The sequence below is a fragment of the Saccopteryx leptura genome, chromosome 3 (assembly GCF_036850995.1).
Source record: "Saccopteryx leptura isolate mSacLep1 chromosome 3, mSacLep1_pri_phased_curated, whole genome shotgun sequence".
Classification (NCBI taxonomy): Eukaryota; Metazoa; Chordata; class Mammalia; order Chiroptera; family Emballonuridae; genus Saccopteryx; species Saccopteryx leptura.
In genome coordinates this window covers 81,061,167-81,087,503 of record NC_089505.1, presented here as the reverse complement: position 1 = coordinate 81,087,503, position 26,337 = coordinate 81,061,167, and the positions used below count along the sequence as shown (strand labels likewise).

Sequence of the window (26,337 nt, the reverse complement as noted above, 5' to 3'; positions counted from 1 at the left end):
TTTCTATTCTGTTCCATTGGTAGATGTCATTTTATAAAGCAGAGCATGTGAGTGTCCCCACTTATAATTGTTACCCTCAGAATGGACTGAGGGTAACCATCCGTGGTGGAGGATAAGAGCTTAGTATCCGTTATTCCTCCTCTGCATCGCCAAAGCCTCCTGTGTGCCTGGCCCTGGTGGTGACAGCCAAGAGCAGGCAAAGTCCCTGTTACAGGGAGTGGACATCTTGGCGGAAGACAGGTTGATAAACCAGCCCATGGACACAGGTAATGGGAAGTGCTAAGAGTCCAGCAGAGCGGGGTCCAGGTTAGACCATCTGGCCAGAGGTAAAAGGTCATGGCTCACGGTCTTCACTCTTCCTTTTCTGCGGTCCTGTTTGTCCTGTGGCCGTCATAGGTCTTGGGCCAAGCTGGGAACAGGGCGTGTTGGCGGGATGGTCCCCTCAGACCATGTGACTCCTGTGGATGGCACCCAGGAGAAGCTTCTGTCTCACCTGCGGGGCCTGGATCGGTACCAGCTGGAGGAATTCAAGCTGGGCCTCCAGTGCCCAGAGCTGCTGCCTAAGAGTGCCCAGAAGATGCCCTGGGCCGACCTCAAGGCCGCGAGCCCTGCGGACCTGCTGGCTCTGCTGATGGAGTACTTCCCGGGAGGACAGCTGTGGGACGTGACCCTCCAGATCTTTGAGAACATGGGTCTGACTTCACTCTGTGAGGAGCTGACGGCCGAGGGGAGTGGTGAGTGGGGGCTGGAGGGATGGGGAGGGGAGGGAATGGGAGGACATCAGGGGTAGGAACATGGGAGGTTACTGAGGGGACAGCTACCCTTAGGGGAGCAAGGACGTTGCTGCTGAAATTTTATGGGGTCAATTAAAATTGTAGTGAGCTCTAGGGACGCATATGTCACCTCTGTGGCGGAACTGACAGCCCCTGAGACCGGCAGGAACCATCACAACTTCGGCTGCCGCCTGTTGGGATTCTTGTTTTTCTTTTTTTTTTTAAATAAGGAATTGTACATAAATTCCAGGCTGTTCATCTAGAAGAGCCTGGCTCTCCGGACAGATAGGTGGCCCCCCAGATAAAAAGAAAAGTCTTCCATTTAGTGTGTCGAGCTACAGTGGGTGGCACCTGCTACATCACAATAAAGCCATGTCCTAGGAGACTCACATCATAGGGACCGTTGGCAACAGAATGGCGCAACATGTTACAGAGTTAGTGTAATGGTAAAGGGAGTCAGGGACAGGGACCATCTCAGCCTCACGAGGCTGTGCCCTGGGGAAAAGATTTCCGTGGGGGTTCCCAGACGCCAGGAGAGCTATCCCTGACCCTGGACAGACTCTGCAGGGGAGTTCTGGTCTGGGGGTGGTTCCACAGAATTGGGTAACCATGGGTGGAGTCTATGGATTTTTGATCTTTAAGGAAGCCCAGGATGCAGGTTGACACCCAGATCAAGTCCTGTAAACGCTAGCCATCCATGGGGTTATAAATGTTTGCGCCATATCTCCTTAGGGTCAAATCTCCTAGGGAGAGTGGCTCACAGCCACTAAGTACTGGGCGGGGGGTTGTCAATTTGAGTGAAGACACGGAAGGCTTAGCCCTTAAGCTCAAGGGGGATGGGATATCCAGGGTGGTGATGTGAAACACATCGGGGGGACGGCTGGGGTTACAACCTTATTCTTAGTGCTTCTCTTCCTATGATATCGTATTCTAGAAATATTGAGACTCGCGGCTGTGTCCTGGGCATCGTTCGGCATGGGATAAATCCTTGAAGAGTGACTAGCCATGGGTGTCTGCCTCCAGGAGGGGGAGAGGGGGGAGAGACAGGACCCATAAGTATGGTCATGTGGTGTGTGTCAGAGGGTGACCCATGCAATGGAAAAGAGAGAGAGTAAGGTGGGGGGAGGGAGCCCTAGGTGGGTGATGTCAAAGATCTGGTGCTGATGACGCTCATCATCGACCACCATGAGGCGGTAAGATTTGGGCAAAGGCTTGGATGCGAGGAAGTGAGCCAACTGGACATCTGGTGGAGGTGCCAGACAGGGGGTCTGGCTGGATCCAGGTCCCAGTCGCAGGGATGTGTTTCACTTGTGCCGTCATCTTTTAAAAAGTAGTGTGTTTGCAAAGCAGTTAGGTTGATGGACGTGACTCTTCCGGTCCCAAGCTTGTCAGAGAAATGATTGATTGTACTGAGCACATCTCCCTAGTCTGGGGTCCCTCATATCCCATCATCCCTGTTCCTTTCAGAGATGGCGCGGGAACCCCAACAGCCGAGCCAAGAAGAACCGGAGACGCCAAGTGAACAATGGGGTGTGTAGACTATTTGATGGTAATCAGAGACAGATTGCTTGATAGAGCATTTTACTGGGCTAACGTTTGCCATTTTTTTTCCTGAAGTTTTATCCAATTGGTGGTACAGTATCCCCCAAATGACACCTTTCCTAATCTGTTCTTCTGTGCAGCTTATTAAACAATGAGTTGCCGTAAGCCAGATGTTCTGTCTGGTTCCACTCTAAGTTGTTAGATGCCGGTGCCTGTGTCTGGACTTTGTGTTGCCTTAATAGGTAGCTCTGTGTGTGTGTGTGTGTGTGTGTGTGTGTGTGTGTGTGTGTGTGTGTACCAGTGGCCCCATGGAGATTTTTCTAATGACAAAGTGACACAGGAAGTTACGGAACAAATTTAGCTTCATCCAGGAAATATATGCCCTGTGTATAATATAAAATAAATCACAGACTTCACGTATAATGAAGAACATCAATTCTTTGCCTGATAATTGAGTTCTGATCTGTGGGAGCACCCACGTGCCGATCTTGTCTGCCATCCTTGCTATTTATTTCTGTGCTCATGAGTGATTAGGATGTACTACTGCCTGACCAGGCGGTGGTACAGTGGATAGAGCATCATCCTAGGATGCTGAGGACCCAGGTTTGAAACCCTGAGGTCACCAGCTTGAATGTGGGATCATAGACATGACCCCATGGTCTCTAGCTTGAGCCCAAAGGTTGCTGGCTTGAGCAAGGGGTCACTGGCTTGGCTGGAGCCCCCCTGGTCAAGGCACATATGAGAAGCAATCAATGAACAGCTAAAAGTGCTGCAACTATGAGTTGATGCTACTCATCTCTCTCTCTCTCTCTCTCTCTCTCTCTCTCTCTCTCTCCCTCTCTCTTGCTCTTCCTCTCACACAAAAGAAAATGCTATTTATATCTATCTATCTATCTATCTATCTATCTATCATCTATCTATCTATCTATATATCTCATCTGTCTGTCTATCTGTCTCTCAAACAAAAAAAGTACTATTTATATATTGTTGGTACTACTTACATTGTTGGTATCTCTAGTCTCTACTCCACTCAAGTTGTCTTTATTTGTTTTTTATTTCGGGGGAGGGCAAAGGTATGCAGTGTCAAATGGCTATATGTTCATGCTGAGCATGCGATACATTTAGGATTCCACGCTATGTTTCTTTTATGGGGCTCCATGATACATTGGCCCAGAATGGGTGGCTTCAACAACAGGAGTTGATTCTCATGGTTCTGAGGCATAGATATCCAAGGTCAAGGTGTCGACCAGGTGGGGCTTCCAGCTGCGGCATGGGGGATGAATCGCTCCCTATGTCTCCAGCTTCCTGGGGTGGGGGGGCTGCTGCCATTCCTGAGCAAGTGGCTGCATTGACTTTATGTGTAATGACCACCTTACTTTAAAGTTCCTTGGAAAGAATAATGCACTCAAACAGACGGACGAGTCCAATAGCTCCCTGGTCTTCCCTGTCTAGACGGTTTCCTGAAGCCCCAGAACCATTGCCCGTCTGCTTACCCTGTGGCTCCCATCCTGGGACCTCACTTCATCTCCAATGCCATTTTCTTCTCAGAAAGGTGGCCTCCCCTTGTCCCTGTAAACTCCACATCTGTCTGTCTGTCTATCTGTCTTTGCTCTGTCTTCGGGAACCTGTTCTGTGGTAATTTCTTGAGAAAGCACCATGTGAGAGAGGGTTTTCAGGAGCTTGCCCAGTGGCAGGTCTCTCTTGGGCATCCTTGGGTGAATAATTCAGATGTCACCTTCTGGGTTGAGAATAACATCTCCCCTCTGTTTTCCCACCGTGAGCCCCTTCCTGCTGATCCTTAGAGGTCCTAGAACTCCTTCTGCTCCTGAGTTGTGAAAGCCACGGAATGGGTAAATGCATGGAATCAGCTTCTACGCCAGGGGTAGTCAACCTTTTTATACCTACCGCCCACTTTTGTATCTCTGTTAATAGTAAAATTTTCTAACCACCCACCGGTTCCACAGTAATGGTAATTTATAAAGTAGGGAAGTAACTTTACTTTATAAAATTTATAAAGCAGAGTTACAGCAAGTTAAAGCATATAATAATAATTACTTACCAAGTACTTTATGTCGGATTTTTGCTAAGTTTGGCAGAATAAATCTTTATAAAACAATTTACTATAGTTAAATCTATCTTTTTATTTATACTTTAGTTGCTCCACTACCGCCCACCATGAAAGCTGGAACGCCCCCTAGTGGACAGTAGGGACCAGGTTGACTACCACTGCTTTAATAGATATTTAATATACCATTGTATAGATCAGGGGTCTCAAACTCGCGGCCGTGCGGTCCGCCCACCAATTTTGTGCAGCCCGCAGACTAATCAAACTTCGTGGATTAATCTGCGGGCCAGTCTGCGGGCCGCACAAAATTGGTGGGCGGGCCGCGAGTTTGAGACCCCTGGTATAGATAGATGTTGGTCTATATCCAAGCTCTTCCTCTTGACAGAAATCTAGGCTTCCAGGGGTGGTGACCACACGTGCAAATATATAGAGTTGCACTCCTGACACCTGTATAATCTTATGAACCAATGTTACCTCAATAAAATTCTTTTAAAAAAGTAAAATAAAGCCTGGCCAGGTGGTGGCTCAATGGATAGAGCATTTGGCTGGGATGCTGAGGACTCAGGTTTTAGGCCTCAAGGTCATCAGCTTGAGTATGGGCTCATCCAGCTTGAGCATGAGACTATAGACATAACCCCATAGTCGCTGGCTTGAGCCCAAAGGTCACGCTGGCTTGTCCTATTCAAGGGGACCCCATTGCTGAAGGATTCCTGATGCTGAACCATGCCCCCAGCACTGTTCTGTTCTGTTCTGACTCCCTTCTCTCTTTCAGACCCCAGAAGAGCATGCCGAGAGAGGCTGAAGGCTAGGATCCTGGCCATGTGGGACAATATGCCGTGGCCCGAAGGCCACATCTACCTCCGTCATGTCACCGAGCAGGAGCATGAGGACCTCATGCATCTTCTGAGCCCGGGAAGAACCGGGACCCAGCCCCGTACAATCGTCCTGCATGGCGCAGCAGGCGTCGGGAAGACCACCCTGGCGAGGAAGGTGGTGATGCACTGGGTGGAGGGCTCACTGTTCCGGGACAGCTTCTCTTACGTCTTCTATCTCAGCTGCCATCAACTCAGAGACATGGAGGATACCACCTTCGCTGGCCTCCTCTCCCAGGACTGGCCCACCTCTCGGGCCCCTGTCAGATACTTCATGAGTCACCCCGAGAGGCTCCTGTTCGTCATCGATGGCTTTGAGGAGATGAACGTGCCCTCTGATGGGGATGACAACGGCCCGCCCTGTCCGGACTGGTACCAGCAGCTCCCGGTGGCCCAAATCCTGCTCTGCCTGTTGAAGAAGGACCTGGTCCCTGCGGCCACCTTGCTGATCACCACCAGGGACGATCCCAGCAAAGACCTTAGAAAGGTGTTACGGAATCCACGGTGGATACGGATCCTGGGGTTCACAGAGGCAGACCGGGAGGAGTATTTCTTCAGGTACTTTGGGGACCGACACAAAGCCAGCGATATCTCATGGTGGGTCAGAGAGAATGAGGTTCTGTGTCATTCTTGCGCTGCACCCCTTGTGTGTTGGACAGTGTGCACCTGCCTGAAGCGACAGAGGACCAGACGCCCCACCTTCCAGCTGAGCGCCCAGACTGCCACTGGCCTGTACACCTGCTTCTTCTCCAGCTTGCTCGAGGTGGCTGAGGCCAGCTGGTCCAAGCCAAGCTGGCCGCAGCAGTGGCGGGCCCTCTGTGCTCTGGCCGCGAGTGGCATGTGGTCCTCACGCTCCACGTTCTCCAGAGAGGATGTCGAACGCTGGCACCTGCAGGTGCCCCTGATAGACGGTCTCCTCCAGCTGAATGTTCTTCAGAAGGTCAGTGACTGTGAGGACTGCATCACCTTCGCCCACCAGAGTTTCCAGGCATTTCTGGGGGCCATGTTCTACGTGCTTGGGGGACAGGAAGGAGCCGTCGGCGGCCTCTCCAAGTGTCAGGAGATGAGGGTGCTCCTGAATGATGCCTTTGTGGATGCCAATGTCTACTGGCATCAGATGACTCTCTTCTCCTTTGGTCTTATGAACAGACACCTAGCCAGGGAGGTGGAGGCTACTTTGCATTGTGAGATGTCTCCCGACATCATAGATGCATTATTAAAGTGGGCAGAGGAGCTACCCACCTCCGGCATACTCTCCTGCAGTTTTGAATTCCTCCCATTCTTTCGGTGCTTGTACGAGACGCAGGAGGAGACCTTGGTCAAGCAGATGTTGAGCCACCTCCCAGAAGCGGACCTGGATCTGGGGGATCTCCAGCTCCAGGTGACTTCGTTTTGTCTGAAGCAGTGTCAAAGGTTAAGCCAGCTAAGGCTGTCTGTCAACTGTCTCGCCCCCCAGAAAGAGTCTACTTCCGGCTGGGGAACGCCGGAGTGAGTAACGCCACGTCCTTTCTTTCCCACCATTCCCTCCTGTTCTCAGGTCCATGGCCCAAGTTCTACCACGAAGAACTCAGGGCTCTGATGTGGTAGTTGTGTTCTTGATGGTTATGATAGATCAACCATCACTGGTTTGCTTCAGCCTGGGGAAAGGTTTTCCTTTGAGTATCAAGCTGGGGTCCCTGGCTCCTTGAATGGATCTGATTAGAGAGAGAGCATTTCTATCTCAGTTGTCGCACAATGGAAGGTTGAGATCCCAGACATCATGCTGAGGCACGGTCTTCCATCTGTTGCCCGTGACTGAATGGAGCGGGGGCCGTCATTACCATTCCTAGTGAAGACACGTGAAGGACGAAAGCAGAATTTGCTTCTGTCTTTGGGGTCATGGAGTAGCTCAGCCTGGATCAGTGTCCAGCTTCCTCTGTCCGGCTCCCAGATCTTAATTAAACCCCATGCTTGATGGGTCTCCTTTGACTGGGAGTTGGGATGAGAGTGAGGCGGATGGAGTTAACTCAACCCTCAAGCTTGTTCTGATGAGTTTGCCCCCTTTGTCTCCCAGAGACGAGTCCCAGGACTATTTTATCTACTTCGAGTTCTTAACTCAATGACCTTGTGTCTTCCCCTGACAGTAATGACTTCCACAAATGAACCTCTCCTGGAAGAAGAGTCCCAGAAATCCTTCCACTACTTGGGACACTTTCCCTATGACCTTGACCCATAATATGGATGCTAAGGACTTTCAGTCTAGATAAGAAAATCTGGTGGTTCTGCTAATTATTGCAGGTTCCAGGGGTGTTTTTTCTCCACTTCTCTCAGGAGACAGAGCCTGCTACAGGTGTTCTCAAGCCCTTTCTTGTTGAACCGTCAAACCTACCAAGAGGTACCATTTCAATTCTGGTTGGACAAATTGAAATTTTGAGAAGACTAGTTATTTTGTGTTCAGCCAGATTGAAATTTTAGTAAAATGCTCTGTCTGGAATAATAATAAATGTTCAATATATGCTGGCTATTGTAGCCCTGGTCATGTTGCTCAGTTGGTTAGAGCATCCTCTTGATATGCCAAGGTTGCAGGTTCGATTCTCTGGTTAGGGCATATACAAAAATCAACCAACGCCCTGGCAGGTGGGTCAGTGGATAAAGTGTCAACCCGGAGCGCCAGAGGTTGTGGCTTCAACCCCTTGTCAGGATCAGGGCACAGGCACGTATGAGAAGCAATTGATGAGTGCACAACTAAATGGAATAACTAAATGAGACAAGTTGACACGTCTGTCTCTCAAATCAATGGAAATTTTTAAAAAAAATCAAAGAGTGACTGCATAAATAAATGGAACAACAAATTAACATCTCACTCCCTCTCCTTCTCGCTCTCTCTCTTCCCCTTCTTCTATCTCTAAAATCAACTTAGAATATTTTAACTCCTATACTGGCTGTCATTTGTCCTGTCTTGGAATGCCTCAAATGTGAAACATGGACTTTGGTGGTCACTATTAGGTCATGTGAGCAAGTGTCTTCCCCCAAGTGTTGCCCGTTTACTGTAAGGATTAGTACTCAGTCATTATTCCTTACTTTTTTTTTAAATTTTTTTTATTTATTCATTTTTAGGAGAGAAAGAGGGAGAGAGAGAGAGACAGAGAGAGAGAGAAGGAGGGAGGAGCTGGAAGCATCAACTTCCATATGTGCCTTAACCAGGCAAGCCCAGGGTTTTGAACCAGCGACCTAAGCATTTCCAGGTTGACGCTTTATCCACTGCGCCACCACAGGTCAGGCTCATTATTCCTACTTTGATGCGTGATTACCCTGAGGCTCAAGGAGATGTCACACCTGCCCGAGAGGTGACCAGGGATCCTCTGAGGCTGAGGTCACTTCTTGTTTCTCTACAACACAGCTTCTTCCCGTGTTTCCTCTGTGGGTTTTAACTGTCTGTCTAGCAGGATGAACCGGGATGTTAAACGTATGAAACACAGGCATGTGCACACACACGCATGTGCACACGCATACGCATTTAAGGTTAGAAACAACTGTTCTAACCAATGCTACCATTCTGGGCTCATGGAGTACGTAGGAAGTAAGAACTTTATATCTTTCAGGGACATTAGGAATAGGTTCTTTGTTTTACTTCCCTGATCTTGTCTGAGATTAAAAACAAAAATTATGGCCCTGGCTGGTTGGCTCAGTGGTAGAGCATCGGCCCAGCATGTGGAAGTCCCGGATTTGATTCCCAGTCAGGGCACACAGGAGAAGTGCCCATCTGCTCCTCCACCCCTCCCCCTCTCGCTTCTCTCTCTCTTTCTCTCTTTTTCTTTCTCTTCTTCTCTTACAGCCATGACTTGATTGGAACAAGTTGGACCCAAATGCTGGGGATAGCTCCATGTACTCTGCCTTAAGCACTAAGAAGAGTTCGGTTGCTGAGCAATGGAGCAGCAGCCCCAGATGGGCAGAGCATTGCCACCTAGTGGGCTTGCCAGGTGGATCATGGTTGAAGGGTACTTGTAGGAGTCTGTTTCTGTCTCCCCCTCCTCTCACTGAATAATAATAATAATAAAATGATGATCTTTCAGAGATAGAAAATTGGAGCATAGAGATTAAATAATACTAGGGAGCAAAGTTCCGAATTCCCTAGGGTCTGCTTTATTTAGTCTGAACTTTCAAGGATTAAGTATTTGGTTCACCTCACCTCACTTAGGTGGTTGCTGTCCTCTGACACGAAGTGTTGAGGACTGTAGGAATTACACATGAGAACTACGCTTTTTGGGTTATACATTTTTATATCCAAAATGTTGGTGAATACCCACACTGTTCATTAGAGTCTTTTTTTTCTTTCTTTTTTTTGTGACAGAGACAGAGAGACAGAGAAGGACAGAGAAGGATAGACAGACAGGAAGGGAGAGAGATGAGAAGCATCAGTTCTTCTCCTTAGTTGTTCATCGATTGCTTTCTTATATGTGCCTTGACTGGGGAGCTACAGCAGAGCGAGTGACCCCTTGCTCAAGTCAGTGACGTTGGGCTTCAAGCCAGCGACATTTGTGCTCAAGCCAATGACCATGGGTCATGCTTTAAGCCCGTGCTCAAACCAGCGACCTTGGGGTTTTGAACCTGGGTCCTCTGTTGAGCACGGGCTCTCGAACCTGGGTCTTCTGCATCCCAGTTCGACACTGTATCCTCTGTGACACCATGTGGTCAGGCATCTTTTTTTCTTTTTAAAAAAAATATCAAATTAATTTTTAGAGAGAGAGAGAGAAACATTGATTTGTTGTTCCACTTATTTATGCACTCATTGTTTGATTCTTGTATATGCCCTGCTTGGGGATCAAACCCACAGCCTTGGCATGTCGAGACGACACTCTAACTGACTGAGTTACTGGGCTAGAGCCCTAGGGTCTTTTCTTCTTACCTAGGTGTTGGCCAAGGTTTATTTACTCATCAGCCTTCTCTCTTTCTCTCTCTCTCTCTCTCCCTCATAAAGGACAACAAGGCTTGTCCATTCCAAGGTATGCCAGTGGGAGAACATCTGCTCCGTGTTCCACAATGGGCACCTGAGCAAGCTGGACCTGAGCAACAGCAAGCTGAGTGCTACATTTATGAAGAAACTCTGCTACGAGCTGAGAAACCCAAGGTGCAAACTCCAAAAACTGACGTAAGTGGGAGAGAGACTCTCCTCAGTTTGCCGAACACCATAGCAGCACCATCCAACTATTTTGATTCCCGTAGTAAATATCTATGTATTTACCACAAAGTAAAGCTAAGTGTCAGGAAAATAAAATAAAGGTGTTTTTATTAGTGAAGCTACTACTTAAGGTAGGTTGAATTGTTTTTTAAATGAGAATCTATCACACACTGTATTTTTCGCTCCATAAGACACACCTTGACAGTAAGACGCACCTAGGGTTTTAGGAGGAAAATAAGAAAAAAAAAATTCTGAACCAAATGGTGTGCTAAAATGTTTAATAAAATATACCACAATAATATTTCAACCATGTAAACTCAACAGCAGTATTAACAACCATGAGCACTGTTATTAACACATGAGAAGAGACTTTAATGTTCAAATACTCTTCTAGTTGTCTGGGAACCTGCAGCAGCAAGAAAGAAAGAAAGAAAGAAAGAAAGAAAGAAAGAAAGAAAGAAAGAAAGAAAGAAAGAAAGAAAGAAAGAAAGAAGGAAGGAAGGAAGGAAGGAAGGAAGGAAGGAAGGAAGGAAGGAAGGAAGGAAGGAAGAAGGAGGAGGGAGGGAGGGAGGGAGGGAGGGAGGGGGGGAGGGGGAGGGGGAGAGGGAGAGGGAGAGGGAGAGGGAGAGGGAGAGGGAGAGGGAGAGGGAGAGGGAGAGGGAGAGGGAGAGGGAGAGGGAGGAAAGGAGGAAAGAAAGAAAGAAAGAAAGAAAGAAAGAAAGAAAGAAAGAAAGAAGGAAGGAAGGAAGGAAGGAAGGAAGGAAGGAAGGAAGGAAGGAAGGAAGGAAGGAAGGAAGAAAGGAAGAAAGAAAGAAAGAAAGAAAGAAAGAAAGAAAGAAAGAAAGAAAGGAAGGAAGGAAGGAAGGAAGAAAGGAAGAAAGGAAGGAAGGAAGAAAGAAAGAAAGAAAGAAAGAAAGAAGGAAGGAAGGAAGGAAGGAAGGAAGGAAGGAAGGAAGAAAGGAAGAAAGGAAGGAAGGAAGAAAGAAAGAAAGAAAGAAAGAAAGAAAGAAAGAAAGGAAGGAAGGAAGGAAGGAAGGAAGGAAGGAAGGAAGGAAGGAAGAAGGAAGAAAGGAAGGAAGGAAGGAAGGAAGGAAGGAAGGAAGGAAGGAAGGAAGGAAGGAAGGAAGGAAGGAAGAAGGAAGGAAGAAAGAAAGAAAGAAAGAAAGAAAGAAAGAAAGAAAGAAAGAAAGAAAGAAAGAAAGAAAGAAAAGAAAGAAAGATGAACATTCTCTCCATAAGATGCACGGGCATTTCCCCCTCCACTTTTTTGGGGGAAAATGAGTCTTATGGAGCAAAAAATACAGTAATTTTCCTTAAGACGTCTAAGGGAGGCTGCTGGTGTTGATTTGAGTTGGATACAAAGGAGTGGAGAACTTCTAAGACATTATAGGGGCATCTCTATCTCCATTCGGGGGCTGTAAACAGAACAGATAACTCCTGTCTTCATGGGGGCTTCCTTTGTGTTGGAGAAACACACCTGAGTGATCAGAATCGTGGGTTGGTGACATCTCCCAAGGAAGAAGGAAACCAGTTTCTTGAGAAGAAACTCCCCTCTCTAAACAGTATTTGAGGAAAGACCTAGTCACTGAAACTGGAGCATTGTTTCAGACTCCATGGTCCTCTTGTGTGACACTGATAGAAACCAGAGGGGCTCAAACCCAGAGTGAAGACAGGAAAAAATGAAGAGATGGAAATAGACCTTGTGTAGGAAGCCAGAGAAGAAATACCTGGTAGAGGACAGAGTGAGTCATGTCCAGGGTTGAATCTGAGATGCCATTTGGTTGGATGGTCTGGAACCTTGGCCAACTAATTTGACCCTCCTCTTCACCCACCATCTCATCATGCCTCAGGGTCGGAAAAATCAGACTCGTGCTGATTCAGTGGATTCAGAGCAGAAGATCCCCCAATCATGACTTCCCTCACACTTCAGCGTGTTGAAGGAACTGGATTAAATACACAGGAGGAAGTACTTTCAAACTTTTTATCTCTCCCCACTGCCATTTTGGTTCTGTCATTTAGTCTTGAAGATAAGGAGAAGCGGCCTGGCCAGGCGGTGGCGCAGTGGATGGAGCATCAGCCTGAGATACTGAGGACCCAGGTTTAAAACCCCGAGGTTGCTGGCTTGAGTGTGGACTCATCCGGCTTGAGCGTGGGGTCATAGACATGACCCCATGGTCACTGGCTTGAAGCCCAAGGTCGCTGTCTTGAGCAAGGGATGACTCACTCTACTGTAGCCCCCTGGTCAAGGCACATAAGAGAAAGCAATCAATAAACAACTAAGGTGCCCAAACTACAAGTTGATGCTTCTCATCTCTCTCCCTTTCTGCCTTTCCTGTCTGTTCCCCCCTCTCTCCCTTGCTTAAAAAAAAAAAGAAAGAAAGAAAAAAGAGGGTTGTCTTCACCAGACCTCTCAGGCATGACATAGGAGGTCACCTTCTTGGAAGAGTTCGAAGAGAAACAGCTTGATTTACTCCTGACTCTCTATATGTCCAACTGAGCTGTGTAAGAGACTCTTTGGGGAATGTTTTTTAGATTCTGTCTTCAAAGGTTCCTTACCACGACTCAAAGATCAAACTGTGGGTTCCTCTCACCTCGTGTACATCCTGGAGGGTCTCTCGGTGGTGTGTCTTCATGGTAGAAAGGAAAGAGGAGGATGTTTCATTCCCCACCCCACCCCCAAGCTAGCTCTCTTGTGGCCTCTATCCCACAGGTGCAGATCGATGACCCCCGTCAGGGTCCTGAGGGAGCTGGTCCAGGTCCTTCACGGCAACCGCCGGCTGACGCACCTGAACTTGAGCTCCAACAGCCTGGGAGCTGCTGTGTCCACCATGATTTTCAGAACCTTGAGGCACTCGGCATGCCACCTCAAGTATCTGTGGTAAGACTACCACCCCCTGGGTGTGATGACGGGTGGGGAGGACAGGAGTCACAAACGGATAGTGAGTGAACCGATCCAGAAGAAGATGAGCAGAGAGAAGCAATGTACGTGGGTGTAGAGAGCAGAGATGTCTCAGATTTTAATGTGGATCAGAAGCTCCAAGGCGGGGGCACATTGAAACACAGATTCCTTTCTCTGCAGACAAGCGCAAGAGAGACAGACTCATCCACAGAGAGCAGGCTGACACCTGTCGGGGTGGCGGGGGGTCCTGGGTGAGGGAGGTGGAAGGCAGAGCCCAAAATGACAAAATAAAAAACATGGAGAGGGACAACAGTGGTGATTGTGGGGAGGGGGATGGTGGAGGAGGGTAGGAGAGGATAAATGGAGATGGACGTAGACTTGACTTGGGGGGACATGAATGCACAGTGTGATGTACAGAGGTGTGTTGTGAAATCGGGCACCTGAAACCTGTATGATTAGGGTAACTAATGTCACCCTGATAAATCTGAGAGCCAGTGGGTGTGTTCTGGAGCCCACGCAATCCCACCAGCTCCGAGCTGATGCTGGACCGTGGACCACACTTTGAGTGGCGCTGACTGGGGGTGGGAGTGGGGGGCCACCCTACCTCTGGAAGGGATCAGACATGGGGACAAGTCCGCCTCCGTTCCTCCACCAAAGGGACCCCGCCAGGTGCAGACCCCTCCGCCCGGGAGCCATGGCCCATCTCAAGGCCTCTCTTTGACAGGTTGGAATCGTGTGGCCTCACGGCCACAGCTTGTCACTGTCTCTTTGTGGAACTGAGTCGGAACTGCAGTCTGCATTTCCTCAGTCTGGGGGACAACGACCTCTCGGGGATGGAGGTGACAAACCGCCAGAAGCCCTGTGACATGTCCAGGTGTGCCCTGAAGGAGCTCTCGTAAGTCTTCTTGCTCTATACCCGGTATCTTCTTTGTGAGTTTGAGTGGTGGGGCAGGGAGTATGTTTTTGGGAAGCCTTGGGTGGGAGGGGTCCCTGTATCGTATTGACCTATCCCATTGACATGGACCTCATCACCTTTTTACATACGTCCCACCTTTCTCCTTTGGCGAGTTTTGCCTCCAGCATGACTGCGGGTCTCATGGTGTATCTGGTTTAACCCCATCGCCTTCCACCAGCCTCCCCTAAACCCAGGGGCGTTCAGCTAAGGACAGTTTTGTCCTTTAGGAGACATTTGACAATGTCCAGGCACATACTTGGTGTTCACAGTTGGGAAGGGAGGGGGATGTTATGGGAATGGAGTGGGTGAAGACCAGTTATGATCAACACCCTAGAAGGAAGTGGGGGCTCCCCCACATCCAACAATGATCTGGCCCAAAGCTCCGTAGGGCAAGGATTGAGAAGTCGTGCCTGGACCCACCTTTTTCTGCCTGAAGCTTTTCTTCTTTTGTTTTAATTTTTCCATTGATTTCAGAGAGAGAGAGAGAGAGAAAGAGAGAAGCATCAACTTGTTGTTTCACTTAGTTATTCTGTTTACGTATGCACTCATTGATTGCTTCCTGCACGTGCCCTGACCAGAGATTGAACCCACAACCTCAGCGTGCTGGGACGACGCTCTATCCACTGAGCAACCCGACCTGGGTGAAGCTTTTGTTCTTTAATCAATCTATTTGTTTTCTTTAAAAAAAATTATTTTGGACCTGACCAGGTGGTGGCACAGTGGATAGAGCGAACCTGAGAACCCAAGTTGGAAAGCCCAAGGTTGCCAGCTTGAGCACAGGGTTCACTGGCTTGAGCGTGGGAACATAGACATGACCCCATGGTTGCTGGCTTGAGCCCAAAGGTCACTGACTTGAGCAAGGGGTCACTCACTCTGCTGTACACCCCCTGGTCAAGGCGCATATGAGAAAGCAATCAATGAACTAAGGTACTGCAACTATGAGTTGATGCTTCTCATCTCTCTCCCTTCCTGTCTGTCTGTCTGTCTGTCTCTCTCTCTCTCTCTCTCTCGCTCACTCATTAGAGAAAAAGAAAATTATGAACTGTTGATGCTCATCACCCAAAGCCAAATCATTTTCCATTTGTTCAATTTCCTCTTCCCATGATGTTTGGGTCCCACCTGTGTGGCCCAGGGGACTGGGTGCTCGAGGAAGGGAAGTGGGGGACACCGAGGCTCACTGACCATGCCTCTATCCCTTCTGCAGCCTAGAGAAATGCAACCTGTCAGCCGCCAGCTCCGAGGGGCTCGCCGTGACCCTCACCGGCACCCGGAGGCTGTCTCGGCTGTGCCTGGGCTTTAACCAGCTCCGGGACGATGGCGTCCAGTGGCTCTGTGCCTCCTTGCGTCAGCTCGACTCTGCCTTAGAGAGATTGGTGTAAGTCCCTCTTGGCTCCGTCCCTGAAAGCGACTCTCCCTAAGGGTCGGCGTGAGGGACAGCAGTGGCCTCTGCATTGGGTTCCGTGTAGGTGCTGAGCAGTCACAGATTCTGGGTCTAAGAGCCCCCCATGTGTGTCGAATCCATCCCGGGGGGGTGCCACATGGAATTCCCAGGTTAGCAGGGACCCCAGGGACTTTGGACGGTTTCAGTCCGCTGATACTGGAGCTCCTATCTCCAGACACAGAGCAGGCACCAAAGCTGGGGGTTGCGGGGGGATAAAACAGACAAGCTTCCCACCTGGGTGAGGATCATCATTTTATGAGTGAGGTACCAAAAAATCCAGAGTCGTTCAGGTATGAAGAAAAACAAAGAATGAGTCAACAAGGCATCTGGAGGGGTTGGTTTTCCAGTGAGGTCTTCCCCTCACCAACTGAATGAGGAGAGTGATTAAGCAGAGACTTGGAGAGACAGAGGGAGGGAGGGAGGGAACATATATAATAATTATAAATATAAGTTCCATTTAGTAAGTTTGAATATAGTCCTGTATGCATATATGTATGATCTACAGTTGAGATAAAATGTATTACATGTATATATGATTGTGCATACATAAAATGTATAATTTAGGTGCCATCTGTTATACAATACAATGACATCTTACACATCCTGTCTCTCATGCTTTACCTATATATCTGTTAGCCCTGTCACCTCTCCATGTGACATACCTCCTATAGCTTGTGCTGCACGCTTACCAGGTCCTGTCTTGAGCACTTTATACACACAGGGCTCGTGGGGGCGTGATAGCCCCTGTGACCCACCCTCACAATGTCCCCCTGGGAGCCGCAGAACTGAAGGCGGAAGGGACGACCCCACCCGCGGGCAGCGAGTGGTCAGTGACAGCTCGGCTACCTCCAAGCCGTGTCCAGCTGACTCCAGAGTCCAACGTTCATCCCCAGAGGGCTCAGGGTCACCGAAAGTGCTTTCCCTTTCTCTAGTTTTACCTTCAACTTCCATTTTTGAAACTTCTCACCTTAAGCTTTATTTATTTATTTTATTGACATGTAAAAAGCTATACACACTGACCGTGTGTACGAGTCGGTGAGTCTGCGGATATGTGTTCACCCGTGAGACCGTTGCCACCATCAAAGCCATGGGTGTGCCCATCACCTCTCAACATTTCCTCCACCCCTTCTACAAATTGTTATTATTATTATTATTATTACAACACTTAATATAGGATTGACTCTCTTAGCATATTTTTTTCTTTCATTGGATGTATTCGGGTGACACTGGTCAACATAAGTAGACAGGTTTCAGGTGCCCAATTCTATAACACATCACTGTACGCCGTATTGCGTGTTCACCCCAAGTCAAGTCCTTGTCCATCCCTGTTTATCCCCCCTGTAACCTCCTCTACCCCCCACCTGCAGTCACCACACTGTTGTCTGTGTTTCTTTCTTTTTTCATTTATCCTTTTGTGCTCAATCCCTCCAACCTTCCTCACTGACTCCACCCCCCTACCCTGGCGGCTGTCAGCCTGCTCTCTGTCTGTGAGTCTGTCTCTATTTTGCTCGTTCATTCAGTCTGTTCATTCTAGACCACATCAGAGTGAGATCATACAGCCCTTGACTTTCCCTGACATCCCTCTGAGCATGTTTTTAAGCTTGAACAGTGTATTGTTTGTGGTAGGCACGATGCCATGTATTGGATCTCTGGGATTTATTGATCTTGCAAAACTGAACCTTTGTATGGCTTGACCATCATTATTTATTTACTTATTTATTTATCTATTTGTGACAGAGACAGAGAGAGAGGGACAGAGAGAGAGGGATGGACAGATAGGGACAGACAGACAGAAAGGGAGAGAGATGAGCAATATCAATTCTTCGTTGTGGCACCTTTGTTGTTCATTGATGGCTTTCTCATATGTGTCTTGACCCAGGTGGGGGCTACAACAGACTGAGTGACCCCTTACTCAAGCCAGTGACCTTGAGCTCCAGCCAGCAACTTTTGGGCTCAAGCCAGCGACCTCAAGGTCTTTAACCTGGGTCCTCCGTGTCCCGGTCTGACACACTATCCACTGCACCACCACCTGGTCAGACTGACCATCATTTTTTTATTATTGTTTTTACCACAATGACAGTCACATCCTTGCCACACTCGCTGTCTGAGTCTGGGGCAAGACAGGCTCAGTCAGCACACACACAGACACTCAGCACCTCCTGGGCCGGGGGACGGGGTTGGGGACAGCGTGCTGGCCATGTGTGCCCAGGGGCATCGGGGCGGGCTGCGCCCTGAACCACCCTGTTGCGTGGCTCTCACCCCGCAGGCTCTGCGGCTGCCAGCTCAGCGCACCCAGCTGCAGGGACTTGTCAGACGCCCTCCTCCAGAACGCGAGTCTGACTCACCTGGACCTGAGGAAGAACACCCTGGGGGACGAGGGCGTGCGGCTTCTGTGCCAGGCCCTGAGCCGTCCGGACTGCCGCCTGCAGAGCCTGGAGTGAGTGTCCCCCTTCCTTGCATGCGCCTGGGGCTTTGTCCCGGATATAGACGTGACCCTCAGCCTCCGGGAGACTTCGGTTTTGTTGGAGGTGGTGGCATGTGTGAGGCATTGCAGTGCCTGTTTGGGGGAAAACATGCAGCTGTTACAACTAACCACAGTGCGTATCCACGGGCCCCACATGTGTCATGGCTCTGAGGAAGAGGAGGAAAACTCTGCCTAGAGCTGTCTTTGTGGCCATGGTGTATTCCAGCCAACGGAGATGAAATAACACCTGCATGAGCAGCAGGTGCCCTGGGCAGTCTGCAGGACACCAGACGAGCTCCCGGGAACTCCCTCCCAGTTCAGTCACCCAGGACACACTGACTGTCCCCAGCACCAAGCTGGGACAACCCCTGGGAAATGTCGTCCACCAGGGAGGGTCACCACAGACTCTGGGGCGCTGGGCCTGTGAACATCATCAGCCCAGCCTGTCCCAAGACTCTGGGCTTCTATGGAAACAGCAGGGGTTCTGCTTAAATCACACGATCTGCACCATTTAGACATGAGCCCCTTGTAAACATGAGAACGGGAGAGACTCTTCCAAAAGCCACGTTCTGGCCCTGGCCTGTTGGCTCAGTGAACAGTGTCGGATTGGGACACAGAGGACCCAGGTTCGAAACCCCGAGGTCGCCAGCTTGAGCAAGGGGATCACTGGCTTGAGCGTGGGATCATAGACATGACCCTGTGGTTGCTGGCTTGAGCCCAAAGGTCACTGGCTTGAAGCCTAAGGTCGCTGACTTGAGCCCAAGGTCTCTGGCTTGAGCAAGGGGTCACTGGCTCTGCTGTAGTCCTGTCAAGGCACATATGAGAAAGCAATCAATGAACAACTAAGGTGCCGCAACGAAGAATTGATGCTTCTCATCTCTCTCCCTACCTGTCTGTCTGTCCCTATCTGTCCCTCTCTCTCTCTCTCTTTCTCTGTCAAAAAAAAAAAAAAATTCTATTAGATTTTGCAAATTCAATGAGTACCAAAGGATGGATGAAACCACATCTTCACCATGTTCTCCCACCTCTCCATTCCCCTTCTTGGGAGCCACCAATACTTTCCGCGTCTGTTTAAATATGTATCTATCCTTTTTAAATATGTCTCTATCCTTCCGGAGGTCCTTTGTGCAGATAAAGATAAGTGAGGTTGTGTGTTTTTACTTGGCATTTAGCAATATGAAAGCAGGCAGCCCATGCTGCGTATCTGAGAACATTGCCTATTGGTACATAACAACCTTAACTCCCTTATGACGGTGACTTCGTCATTTGCTGAACGGGTGCAACGCGTTATGTGGTAAGGTCTCTGGTTGCTTCCAACCTTGGTTGGGGGGGGGGGGGGGACAGAAAGAATTAGGCCATGTATCTGCCTATTTGTATCATTTTGGAGGCATGTAGATATCTACTTCTACACAGAATTAGTCCCTAGGAAGGGTAACCAGTGGTGACCAAAATTTTAACATTGTTGCCAATTGTTCTCTACTGACTAACATCGCCAGCCACCAGGTGGTCATATGCCATGTTCCTTTTTTTTTTTTTTTTTTTTTTTTTGTGGAATAACAAAAGGCTTTATTGAGTACAGTGCATCCCACCCGGCAAGGTTCCCTGGCCCCGAAGAAAAAAAGATGGAGGAGATGGAGGCCAGGGAAGTCGCTATATGCCATGTTCTTAATCTTCCTTGGTGTTCTTCAGTTTGAGAGGTAGGAAAACCGTAGCTCCACCTCCTCCCGTCCCTGTGTAAATACTGAAACTTGGGCAAGAGTAGAAAGAGGAGCATGTAGTCAACTCCCTTATCCATCTTCAATATTTATTGATTTCATGGACAGTCTCCTTTCCCCTTATCCCTCACCAACACTCTCCCCCCAGAATTATTTTGAGGTCAGCCCTAGGGCTCATATCTCTTATTTGGAAACTCAAAAGTTTTTGTGTGTCTGTATCTCTGAGGATGGAGTTGAGCAGTTTTCTTTTTTTCTTTTTTTAATTGAGAGATAAGGAAGCAGAAACAGACTCCCACATGCACCCCAATTGGGATACATTTGGCAAGCCCACTAGGGGGCGATGCTCTGCCCAGCTGGACTGCAGCTCCATTGCTCGGCAACCAAGCTTTTTTAGCACCTGAGGCTGAGGCCATGGAGCCGTCCTCAGTGCTCAGGGCCAACTTTGCTTGAACCATTTGAGCCATGGCTGCAGGAGAGGAAGAGAGAGAAAGGGGAGGGTGGAGAAGCAGATGGGCGCTTCTCCTGTGTACCCTGAGCAGGAATCGAATCCCGGACTTCCACATGCTGGGCCAATGATCTATCACTGAGCCATCCAGCCAGGCCTGAACAGTTTTTGAAAGTTAAAAGGTATCTGTGTGGCCATCCAAATGAAAAACCTCTTGATAAAACCTGATGACTATTTTTTTTTTCCAATTGAGGTTTGTTTGTTTTTTATCCCCTACTGACTTGTAGGTGGTCTTCCCAGTGGAAATTTAGCCCTGTTGTGTCTGATTGGCATAGATGTTTGTCTAGTCGGCAGTTCCCTTAGACTTGGCCCCTGACAGCGTTGACCACAAGGATGTTCTCAAGTAGGCGGCATGGCTCAAGGAGTGTACCTTAGGTATTGCCTTCTCCGCTCTGGGGGACGGGGGGTCACTTCCATTGTCTCACCTGTCCCTCTCCGTCTGTCTCTTTCCTGTCTCTGTCTCTCTCTCTCCTTCTCTCTCCATCTGCCTCTCTCCTCTCTGTCTCTCCTCCCTGTCTGTCTCTTTGTCTCTCTCTGTTTCTCTGTCTCTGTCTATCTCCTCTCCCTTGTATCCCTCTTAACCCTCCCTTCCTCTCATTCTCTCTTCAAATATTATCTGGATTGGTCCTCTTGAACTCCTTTTATACAGTAGTTCATTCTTGGAGAATAAATCACCCCTTATGTGAGATTTTAGTGTTTGGTTTTTTTGTTTGTTTGTTTTTTTAGCTTACCCGTTGAGCTCAGAGGCTAAAACATGTTCTGTGTCAGCACCGTGGAGTTTGGGTCCTCCCTAGGGAGTGTCACAGGGAAGCAGGCCTTTCTGAGGATCTCTCTTACTCTCTGTCTGTCCGTCTGTGTGTGTCTCTCTCTCATGGATAAAGGACCAGTGTGGGGCCAGGATGAGAAGTCCTCTCCCACATCCCTCTTTTCCTTTGAAAAGAACACCAGGTGGGTTGGTGTCCCCAAAGCCTGGGGACTCAAGATGATGGTCCCTCTCTCCCTTCCTCCTCCCCCCCCCCCCCGGTGTGTTTTTATCTTGCAGTGTGTCGGACTGCTCTGTCACAGCCAAGGGATGTCGGGAGCTGGCAGACGCCCTCCGGCACAACCACAGCATGAAAGTGTTGGATATCGGGAGAAACCAGGTTGGGGATGCCGGAGGGAGGCGGCTGTGCGAGGCTGTGAGACGTTCCTGTTGTGCACTGAATACACTTGGGTGAGTCACCCTGCCCTTTTGCAGGAAGCCACCCCTCCTGCTTTTGTGTGGGGATGGATGCGATGTCTTCACGTGGGGGGGGGGGGATAAGAGGCTGAGATGTGAAGGACAAAGGCCTGTTATCTAATGTCTCATTGCGGGGTTGGTTGTCTACAAAAACTGATCCAATATGGTATGTCAGCTGTAACTGAGAAATAAAAAAATGATGTAGATTTTAAAAAATGACTATCAAATAGAGTCTGACCAGGCGGTGGCACAGTGAATAGAGCATCAGACTAGGACACAGAGGGCCCAGGTTCAAAACCTCAAGGTCGCCAGCTTGAGCGTGAGGTCACAGACATGACCCCATGGTTGCTGGCTTGAGCCCAAGATTGCTGATTTGAGGCCAAGGTCGCTGGCTTGAGCAACGGGTCACTCGGTCTGCTGTAGTTCCCGGGTCAAGGCACATATGAGAAAGCAATCAATGAACAACTAAGGAGCCCTAACGAAGAATAGATGCTTCTCATCTCTCTCCCTTTCTCCCTGTCTGTCCTGTCTGTCTGTCTGTCTCTCTCTTTCTGTCTCTGTCAAAAATAAATAAATAAATATAAAATAAAATAGAGATCTCTTTGCTTGTAGGTATTTTTTCTTTCAATCAGTACCTTTTGAATGAAAAGAGCTATGGAAGGTGACATGGCCCCCTGCCTGGTGACTCTTCTCTCTTTAGCAGAAAGACAGATTTTTTAAAATATTTTTTAGAGTAATATTTAAATTTATTTTTCAGTTACAGTTGGCACACTATTGTATTAGTTTCAAGCATATAATAGAGTGATTGGACATTGAGAAGTATAGACGGCCGGTTATAAAAATAGTCCAAGACCCATGCCATGTGATTTCACTTCTCTATGGACTTTAAAAAGCATAGAGAAAACAGAGTTCAGCTTATTTTATATTTTATTTTTAAATTCCCATTTATTGATTTGAGAGAGAAAGAGAGAAACATTCATTTGTTGTTCCACTCATTCAACCATTCCTTGAAGGATTCTTTTTTTTTTTTTTTCCTGTATTTTTCTGCAGGGAGGCAGAGAGACAGACTCCTGCATATGCCCAACTGGGATCCACCCGGCATGCCCATCAGGGGGCAATGTTCTGCCCATCTGGGCGTCGCTTTGTTGCAACCGGAGCCATTCTAGTGCCTAAGGCAGAGGTCATGGAGCCATCCTCAGTGCCCGGGGCAACTTTGCTCCAATGGAGCCTTGGCTGTGGGAGGGGAAAGAGATAGATAGAGAAAAAAAAGGAGAGGAAGGGTGGAGAAGCAGATGGGCACTTCTCCTGTGTGCCCTGGCTGGGAATCGAACCCAAGACTTCCACACACCAGGCTGATGCTCTACCACTGAGCCTAGCCGGCCAGAGGGAATTATTTCTTTTTTGCTCAATCTCTCTCCCTTTCCCCCCAGTATCCACCCCCTTCCCTGGCAGCAGGCAGCCTGTTCTCTATCTATGAAATCTGTCTCTATTTTGCTTGTTAGATTCCACATCTGAGTGATTGCATTTTGTCCATTAGATTCCACATCTGAGTGAAATCCTATGGTACTTGCCTTTCTCTGACTGGCTTATTTCACTTAGCATAATAATCTCCAGGTCCATCCATTCTGTCACAAAGGCTAGAATTTCCTCGTTTATGGCTGCATGCTATTCCATTGTGTACACATACCACAGGTTTTTGTATCCATTCATCCACTGATGGGCACCTGGGCTGCTTCTGCATCTTGGCTGTTGTAAACAACGCTGCCATGGCAAATGGGGTGTGAGGTGTTATCTGTCCTGACAGGGTTGCTGCATGAGTTAAATGATTCAGGCGCAAACACTTGCAACGTGTCTGGCATGTGCTGAGCAGCCAGCTGTGACCCAGTCAGTTCCAGTATCATTTCCTTCACCCTGCATCGTGTATTCCTCTTATTTCTTACTCTTCAGTCTTGAATGCTCCCTTCCCACCCCGCCCCAGGTTGGAGCGCTGTGGTCTGACCTCCGCCTGCTGTCGGCACCTCGCCTTGGTTCTCGGCAGCCGGGAAAGCCTGGTGAATCTGAACCTCATTGGAAACGACTTAGGGCCGGAGGGTGTCAACGTGCTGTGGGAGTCCTTGGAAAAACCCGCGTGCAAACTGCAGAAACTCGGGTAATCCCCGCTGACTTTTGCAGCACCTGTGGAGGTGTGGGGGGTGGGCTGGCTGATGTTTGAGGCAGACCTCACTTTGACCCTGAATTCCATGTCCTAGGGCTGTGCCAGCGGCTCCCAGAGAGGGCAGTAACCGCGTGTCTGACTGAGGAGCCACTAGCCACAGGTGGTCACCAGACACTTGCAGTGCGGTTCCTGTCACCGAGGAACTGACTAGTTAAACTTTCTTTTGTGTCTGACCAGGCAATGGTGCAGTGGATACAGCATTGGACTGGGATACAGAGGACCCAGGTTTGAAATCCCAAGGTTGCTGGCTTGAGCGTGGGATCATAGACATGACCCCATGGTCACTGGCTTGAGCCCAATGTCGCTGGTTTGAGCAAGGGGTCACTCATTTTGCTGTAGCCCCTGGGTCGAGAAAGCATTCAGTGAACTACTAAGGTGCTGCAGCAAAGAATTGATGCTTCTCATCTCTCTCTCTTCCTATCTGTCCCTCTCTCTGTTTCTCTCTTTCTCTCTCTAGCTAAAAAACAAAAAACAACAACTTTCTTTTCTATGAATTAATCTAAATGGCACTAGCAACTCTCATATGGATCGACACAGTCCTGTGTACATTGGCAGTTTTCTAAGTCGCTTCATTTTTTCCCAATCTAGTCCCTACATCACTCATCAGACATTCACAGCGGTGAGGTAGATGGTGGGGGACAAATGGACATGAGCCTTGTCCTCGTGGGTCTGCATTCTCCCCAGGAACATGGCAGATCTGAAATCAAGAAAAGCCGTGTTAGTTGTCATGAATGCTACAAAGGAAACTCTGGATTCTGACACAGAAAACAAGGGTGGTCAGGTTGGTAAGGAGAAGCCTGCCTGAGGTGGTGTCGTTGACCCTGTGTCCCAATGAGGCAGAGAAGAGGAATCCCTGTATCAGGAGGGAAACGTAAAATGTGACTAGAGATGAAAAGCCCTAAGAAATAGCACATGCAAAGGTCCTGAGATCAGGCCAAGGTTTGGGTTGCCCATTTAAGACATCAAAAGAAGAGAATTAGGGGCTATTTTATCACTTCATATTCATTTTGAAATATCCTCTAATTTTTGTGATCAGTATATTAGAACACTCTAGATCAGGGGTCCCCAAACTACGGCCCGCGGGCCACATGCGGCCCCCTGAGGCCATTTATCCGGCCCCCGCTGCACTTCCAGAAGGGGCACCTCTTTCATTGGTGGTCAATGAAAGGAGCACATTGACCATCTCATTAGCCAAAAGCAGGCCCATAGTTCCCATTGAAATACTGGTCAGTTTCTTGATTTAAATTTACTTGTTTTTTATTTTAAATATTGTATTTGTTCCCGTTTTGGTTTTTTACTTTAAAATAAGATATGTGCAGTGTGCATAGGGATTTGTTCATAGTTTTTTTATAGTCCGGCCCTCCAACGGTCTGAGGGACAGTGAACTGGCCCCCTGTGTAAAAAGTTTGGGGACCCCTGCTCTAGATCTTAGTGTTTTCAAGATGACGTCAGAAAGGTATACAGGGGCTCTTTTCAGAAAACAAGGCAACTTGGAAGTCGGTCACAAGCTGTACGATGTTGTGGCTTTCCTGTCACCAACATCCCCTCTAACTCATGCTTTCTAACAAGAGTTCTGGGCTGGTGGCCACCGGAGACGGGCATGTCTCCCCTTCCTACCAATCGTGTCTGGGAGTGATTCAAGTTATAGAAGCAACTTCTGACCAGGTATCCAACTGTCAGCTCTTAAAAGAAGAGAATGCTGAGAACTGCCATATTTCCCTATGTAGGAGACACATCTTTTTCTGAAGAATTTGAGGTCTAAAATCTGGGTGCATCTTATACAGCGGTTGTAGATTTTTTTTTACTTGCATTTACCACCTTTTCGCACTTGTTTTTGCGCTCCTTGTTGAAAACAGTGATTTGTTATCAGACACAGAGGAGGACAAGCTTATGGAGGGGAGTTTTGACAGTGATGAAGAGTTGTATGAATTTTATGATGAATAAAACTTGAGTTCAATCACTTGATGTCATACACTTTGTTTCAAATTTCGAGCCCCAAAATTAAGGTGCGTCTTATACATGGGATCATCTTCTACATGGGGAAATATGGTAATTTCGCAAGAGTCTGTCACACATAGGCTAACCAATGAAATGAAAGGAATCCGGTTTATCCACAGAGACAGTGACAACCTGCGTGACCCTGACCTAGGTCTATCTTGTCCTCTTCTCTGGGGCGTTCCCTTAGGAGTTCCCATCTGTTTCCTCTCTGGTTGTGCCTTTGCCTTATGGAACGGGGTGCCTGTCCCTTCAGGTCTCCTTCCCAACTTCTCTGGGTGACACTGGGGGAGGGGCGGATATAAAGGAAAACAGAAGCTAACAGAGGTTAGCATTTGTAGTTTCTCACCTCAGTCGACCATCTCTTCTAATTCTTTTTTAAATTTTTTTTACAGACTAGAAAAAGACTTATACGATATAGTCAAAGAAAAGTTGAAGGCATTACAAGAGAAAGGGTGCTTCCTGAGGATCTTGTGCAAGTGGGATTTTAATGACCTTGAAGACACATGGTGGTGGTGA

At 48.3% G+C, this 26,337-nt stretch overlaps 1 protein-coding gene across 1 annotated transcript; it reads left to right on the top strand.

Moving 5' to 3' along the window:
• The first annotated feature begins 433 nt into the window (after positions 1–433).
• NLRP13 (NLR family pyrin domain containing 13) lies at positions 434–26,337 on the top strand. Its single transcript, XM_066372608.1, has 11 exons — positions 434–734; positions 2,241–2,303; positions 5,153–6,740; positions 7,563–7,626; positions 10,235–10,380; positions 13,121–13,288; positions 15,469–15,639; positions 17,972–18,142; positions 21,432–21,602; positions 23,587–23,757; positions 26,214–26,337. Exons 1-11 carry the CDS (start codon positions 434–436, stop codon positions 26,335–26,337), a joined length of 3,138 nt encoding a protein of 1,045 aa, XP_066228705.1.

Bases quoted from the DNA above. Each gene is read 5' to 3' on its own strand.
- NLRP13 (XM_066372608.1), top strand. From the start codon at position 434: ATGGTCCCCTCAGACCATGTGACTCCTGTGGATGGCACCCAGGAGAAG. The intron at 2,304-5,152 runs GTGTGTAGACTA...TCTCTCTTTCAG, and splicing joins GACGCCAAGTGAACAATGGG to ACCCCAGAAGAGCATGCCGA. The intron at 7,627-10,234 runs GTACCATTTCAA...GTCCATTCCAAG, and splicing joins ACCGTCAAACCTACCAAGAG to GTATGCCAGTGGGAGAACAT.